The sequence below is a fragment of the Triticum urartu genome, chromosome 3 (genome assembly GCF_003073215.2).
Source record: "Triticum urartu cultivar G1812 chromosome 3, Tu2.1, whole genome shotgun sequence".
NCBI lineage: Eukaryota > Viridiplantae > Streptophyta > Magnoliopsida > Poales > Poaceae > Triticum > Triticum urartu.
Window position 1 is genome coordinate 7,066,880 of NC_053024.1, and position 6,447 is coordinate 7,073,326.

The window sequence follows — 6,447 nt, forward strand, 5'->3', positions numbered from 1 at the left end:
GGGACGGCGTGGGGGAGGCACGGACTGCGCAGGCCGTGCAGAGTCAAGCTCGGGCCGGGAGGAGCCAGCACCAACTCCTTGCTGCGCCAGCGGGGGAGAGGCGAGGCCGATCCAAAACTGCCACCCGTGTCCACCTTGGACTTCTCGAGGGCAATGCGGAGGGCTAGCTCATCGTTGTCGTCGAAGGAGGAGCGACTGCCGGCACCTTATGTTGTGCGATCGGCATCCCGCAAGATGTTTTCTAGATCAAGATGGCGTGGCACCATCGGCATCCCGCTGTGCTCGCCGCATCGCACAACAACCCGACATCTCACCTCCTCCACGCACATAGTTGAAGCATCGTTGGCCTACCTACACTTCACTAGACCATCTAAACTACATGCAAACGCAAAAATAAACAGGCTGATATATCATGACAAGATTAATGCTAACACTGCCTGCGTGCAGTGTTTGCAGTGCTGCTTCTTCCAAGTTTTTTCGGAGGTTCCTTCTGCTCTGCTAGTTGGTCTGAACATGCTTCACATGCCTGAACGTGGTTTCACTCTAAGAAATGGATCGGGGGAGACTCCCTGATCTTCTATACAATGGTTAGGCCGTGTAACTTTTATTAGGACTATCAGCGCATGGGTTTTCTATAAAATTAGTTTTGGTGTTAAACTGTCAATCCCAGCTTTGATTTGATGTGTTCATTTGTGATCGGACAACACACAAGCAAAGTTTGCAAATTTTCACCAGGAACATATATGGATGTACCTGCCCTTGTAATAAGTTAATAATAACATTGTGATTAACAAAGAAAAATGAACTAGCACAATTACGAGGCTTTGCACATCAAAATATCACCAATACTATATTATTTCTTTATTTTTCTTTGTATGTTTTTCTGTTTACCACGAAATCACTCATTGTTTTGTATTGTTAATTTTTAGAAAGAAGGCTTCCTCACGGAATTTTAAATAACTGACAGCCATCCTTAACAATCTACTGTGCAAATGGACAGAACAAGAACAATTTTTACTTTGTTGTTACTAATCTATCACAAAATTTGGTTACACTGGACATGAAAATGTTTTTCTTTACGATGAATATTCGGTTATGTAAGATATGCAAGTGAGTATGACTATAAGATAATGTTTGCATGATGAGTTTCTATTCTAGCTGATTCATGGCTCCAATAGATTGTGTGCTGATTTGCGGGTAATTTTTTTTAACGTTCTCAACTGAACCCATCATTACAGAGCCTCAGTTTTCTACACAGAGAGCCTATGCATAGATGGTTCAGGTACAAATTAACAATTTTGTTCAATCGCTTCATTTATTCTCTGTCACGACATTATGTATTCTACATGGCAAATTTGACCAAGAGTTAACTTACCACTCTGCGGAGATGCCCTCAAATGAACATGCATCCCACCACTGCTACACAACAGACTTTATTAAACATGGCTTCTGACACTAGCCGAAAAATACGGTCACGAAAAAGGCTATACAAAGTGGGTTTTCTTGGGCTTCTGTCACAAAACCTCAGGGGAGAAGCACCCGTCTCGGAAAATTTTGCTTTCTGATGTAGGTTAGAATGAAGACCCGTCTCGAATATATATTCTCAGGCAGGCAGAAAGAAAGGCCAATCTGAGATGTTTAATCTGCCGAAGGTGGTCTTTCATTCGGGCTCGTTTCTTCATTGTTAGTAACAACTCTTGTTGCAGCTATCTTGGTACAGTACATAGTTGAGTCTTCTGACTATTTCCTCTGCATTGACGGTAAAGCCCTCCTCCACCTGAATGTGAAAGTTAGTCGATCCACACAAATTTAAAGCCAAAAGTCCTTGAAGACATTTATGGTCATGTATAATAGAATTGTACATAATATCAATATTGTGCCTGTTTTCCGTTGTTTCTCTAACATAAACGAGGAGGGATATATACTTATAAGTAGTGACATACTATGACCTCTGATCGAAAGTTCAACTATTTCTACACTTTTATCAGTTAAACAATTCTAATTTTCTCTATCTACAAAGAAATAATATCTAAAGATTAGATCGAAATTATGATATTTATTATCAAATATACCTTAATAATTTTATTTATCACAGAAAATGTTTGTTGATAAGATGGCCGTCAAATTACTATCTTGAAGAATGTGTCATGTGACTCATGTCCTACCAGAAATTTTACATTTAGTTTGAACTGCATAAAGTAATATATTGGATTTCTGAAAATGGTACTATATTTTATATTAGAAAAATCGAAAATCCACTTCCAAATGAAACAGTCTAATGTCCGTAGGGTTAAGGTGATCTTGAGTTGCTACTTGATAATTTCTTTGTCTTATTGTATTATACTTTGCAAGTGTGCATTTTATAGCATGGTATGCATATCTATCTATTCAAAAAATATGCATTGGAGAATGAGGAAAGTGAATATTGAGAGGAATCCATCTGGGTGGAAAAAAATCCATTCGTCTATTCCTCCATGTTATGGGGGTCCAAGGAGCCTCTGGGCAGTCTAGTCTCCCTAATGTTCGCTGGGGTGGTGGCGATGGGTGTGCCGATACATTAACACCCATGAGAAGCTATTTTTTCCCTGAAGATGTTGTCGAATAGCTTCTTCACACCAGCCCTGGGTCTTTTCGGCTCTCGGTCGTTGGTTTGCAATTGCTGGTGGAGTCTGGTTTCGGTTAATAGTTGGTTGTGTTCATTGTTGGAGTTTTTGCATGATTGTATACCTTATCAATCATGCCATTGTGAGGTTATTGGCTTAGCATCCCTTATAATCTTGGTCGACTCTATTCATCGTGATGAACTCACACAAACATCCTACCCTCTTTTCAAGGTACGTGTCGTAGTTTTACAACCAAATTTTGAATCAGAGTGAGTACTATCATAAATCTGTTCATGAGAACTTGCCTTTGCCATGGTGGTTATAATCACAGTGGACTGCGTGAACGGCATCACATTATTGTGGACGACGCGAAGGTGGAACTCCTCCAACTCCGCAAGAACCCTGGCGACCAGACCCTTCCCATTTATTTCACAATGGATCCTCAACATCACCTTGTTCCCTGAAAGTTTTGCCTCGATCTCGGGCAGCAGCTGGCTCCTCGCCGGCGTCCGGTCTGCCGAGTAGAACAAAGGGGACCCCTCTTTGACGAGCACCACGGTCTCGACGCTCCTATGGCTGCCGCCGGCCGCCTCCAGGGACTTGTCTTTCTCTTGTAGCTCTTTCACATAGCTCGTTGCGTTGCTAAGAATCGTCCCCTTGTCCATCTGATGGACCCAAATTGTAATAAACACATTAACAGATTAACTAAGCATTGACCCCCAACGGGCAAAAATAAACAAAAAGAACCGTGCATTTCCTGAAGGAATATTAGGACACGTTGAAAAAGACGGGGAAGTCAACGACCTTCTTGAGGCCGGGGATGAGGGCAGAGAGCTCGATGAAGCGCTGGTTGGTCTTCTCCCGGCGCTTCCGCTCCGCCATGATGTGGCCTTGTGCGCAGGCGGCGACTTTCCTTGCGGCGGCCCTCCTCGTCGGCTGTGACACGCCGGAACGAAGCGGCGCTCTGGCGGCCTGTGTGCCACCGCCCACGCTGGACGGCTGGGCCGCGTTGAAGTTCCAGCTCATGGAGTGGGTGTAGGTGGCGCCGGTACTGCTCATACTGCCCGAGGCCGGGAACGACGTCAACGTGGAATTGCTCCCTTGCTGCATGGCTGCATCAGGGGATGGACTGATGAGCCCCCCACAGCGGCGGGTATCCGCGCCGGAGCTCTGCCTCTTGTGTGCTTCCGGGAGCTCCGGGAGCGCCTGGAGGCATGCGAAGCCAGCCCGGTTCTCGTCGGCTCCTCCTTGATCCTCCTCGTGCTGCAGCGTGCTCACCGCCCACTGCATGAACATGAGTGAGTCGTCCATGTCGTCCATGGGCATCCGTCCGTACGTAACCACTGACTTAGCAGCTGGTTCAACATCGAGATACACATGAGAGATGAGACACGGCAGACTAGAATTAATGAGAGAACGATGCGTGTAGTGGAATTGTTTACCTCGATCGGTGGGTGATCAACTCAATCTTTGTAGCAGTAGTAGATGCCATGGAACCTGGCTTCTAGTCTTTGGGTTTATAAGGAAGCGTGCGTCCACTCAGTGTTTGGTCACACTAAGGCCCCTCCCAAGCCTAAGACAAATTGGCCAACCTTAAACAAACAATGAGTCGTTGGATCCTGGTTATCTGGCCTGGATCTAGTGGAAATCATATTCTAGACACCAGCAAATTAAAGGTGCGTGTCGTTGCACAAACATACAAAATTACATTATTATGTGTACAATGGGCTCTCCTGTTGTTGAGATTAAGATCAGTGTTAGCCAGCTAGATTGGTGGATCCGGCCACGTGAATCATCCAAAATACAAATGTTTTAAAACAACTACCTATAGGTGCGCTATAGCCTTTTTGGACCATCCACGATAGCCAAGTGACGGGCCAATCACAGTTCCACTATGCTAACGCGAATAACGACTAGCAAATGTATGTTCAAACCTTGCAGCTGGCCATCGTTCTGCTAGGAGAAAACACAAAATAGTATGGTAACTTTGAAAGACAACTCTTCTTGAAGGCAAAAAGTAAAAGTCATAAGATTGGTTAAACTATGGGGAAACATAAGAGAGCTGAAACTAAAAATACATATAGGACCCTAATAACTGGCGATGCCTGTTAGAGATAGTAAATAATACTAATGGAAAATCAGTGTTTACCGAGTGCCAAGGTCTTTGCCGACTTCCGTTTCACAGGCTCACGACACAACATCCCTTTGCCGAGAACAAGACTCAGCAGTAGTGTGCACTCGACAAGGAATTCCTTCCGACGAGAGCTGTCACAATAATGCCCCATAAACGAAATAATACTCGGCTACTACGTTTTTTTGCTGAGAGCTCATGACATGGCAATCGACAACTAGGAGCCACGTGACACGACAATTTGGGTTTGACGGCTCCGTGACGTCGGTGGCACGTTTGCTGAGTGCAACACCTGGGGGACTCGGCAACTATTTGCAAAATTAACTTTTGAGTGCAGGAACAGTTTTCTGAGTCCCCTGCCGAAGTACCCGGTGTAGCTGCAAAGATATTCCCAGGTTCCGCCATGTGGCCTAGCTTGCCGAGTGCGGTGACTCCCGGAGAACATCTTTGTTTACATATTTTGGCTGCGAAAAAACTTAGCCGAGTTATGGCACTTGAAGCTCGGCAAAACAGCTGCAAGAGTTGGTGGGAATAGTCACGCGTCACAGCTGTCGTGTAGGATACTCAGTAACTGGGACCTTTGCTGAGCTCGGTACTCAGCAAAAGCCCTGTTAAGCCCTCCATGGAAAACATATTTTTATAGCCATATATAGCCAGCTAGCACCATTCGTACATCACACATAATACACACAAACGAGCAACAAGCCAATTACCATAGGAAGTTCACATGTCACAAAACAAGTTAGATAACAACCTAGTCCATACCAAGCATAGTACTTAAAATTCACCTGCACAAGCATAGTGACTTAACAACATCCATATTTCACAGACAATCAGCATACAATTCGCCGACACGACCTCTCCCTGATGAAGGTCAACTCCGTTGACACAAGCTGTACGCTTGTTGAGGAGGAGAGGGGGGGGGGGGGGGGGGGGGGGGGGAGGAGTGGCATTATTCATAGCCTCAAGTTTTTGATGAAACGTCTACATATATATTTTTGTTAGCATTGCATCACAATTTTCAATCGGTTAATATTGGTGGCTATTCTGTGAAAGCACTAACCTTGACTCCGGCTTGCACATCTCTCATGCCGCCACTTCTTGTAGTCGTGCCGCCTGTGCGTCATGGCCTCGACATCCTCCCCTTTCGTCCTTCCTTCTTCCATATTTGTGGCCCGTGCGGCTTTTTCTGCCTAACATTGCCTACAATATATCATTGCAGGCTCAAATATAGGTTATATTTATAACAAGATAATGTAAAAGACATGAGTATGAAAGATACAATCCTGCAGCTATGCAATCTCACCTGAATGAGTCGTCGGACGACTCCTTATGGAGGGACTTGGGCTTGCACTCTGTGCCTAGATCTGATATAGCTTGAGATTCGAGGAGGTGGCGATTGCGCCACTGCAAATGACGTGGCGGTCACTCTTCTTCCCATCTCCTACCCTCATCACCAACTCCTGACCGGTAGTCTGGTCCTATGGATCAGGCTTGTCCTCGTACTTCTTCTGATACAAAGATGTGCACAGATCCATCACCTCCATGGTAAAGTTGCCGCAATACTCCTCGCCCCTGTTTCCCCTATGGTCGTGCCCCCAGGCTGTTGCCTCGCTTGCAAGAGAAAGCATCATGATTAATAAACATAGACGCGCCTAGAGACAAAATTGACCTTTGAGTTGCCCATACAATTTTTTGGTGGAGAGATGTCAG

General features: G+C 45.2%; 1 protein-coding gene across 1 annotated transcript; it reads right to left on the minus strand.

The window, feature by feature from the left end:
- Positions 1-2,818: 2,818 nt before the first annotated feature.
- LOC125547554 (transcription factor NAI1-like) lies at positions 2,819-5,824 on the minus strand. Its single transcript, XM_048711379.1, has 4 exons — positions 5,785-5,824; positions 4,813-4,872; positions 3,408-3,958; positions 2,819-3,268 (listed from the first exon to the last, which is right to left on the minus strand). The coding sequence occupies exons 1-4, from the start codon at positions 5,822-5,824 to the stop codon at positions 2,819-2,821; spliced, it is 1,101 nt and encodes a 366-aa protein (XP_048567336.1).
- Between the last annotated feature and the right edge of the window lie 623 nt (positions 5,825-6,447).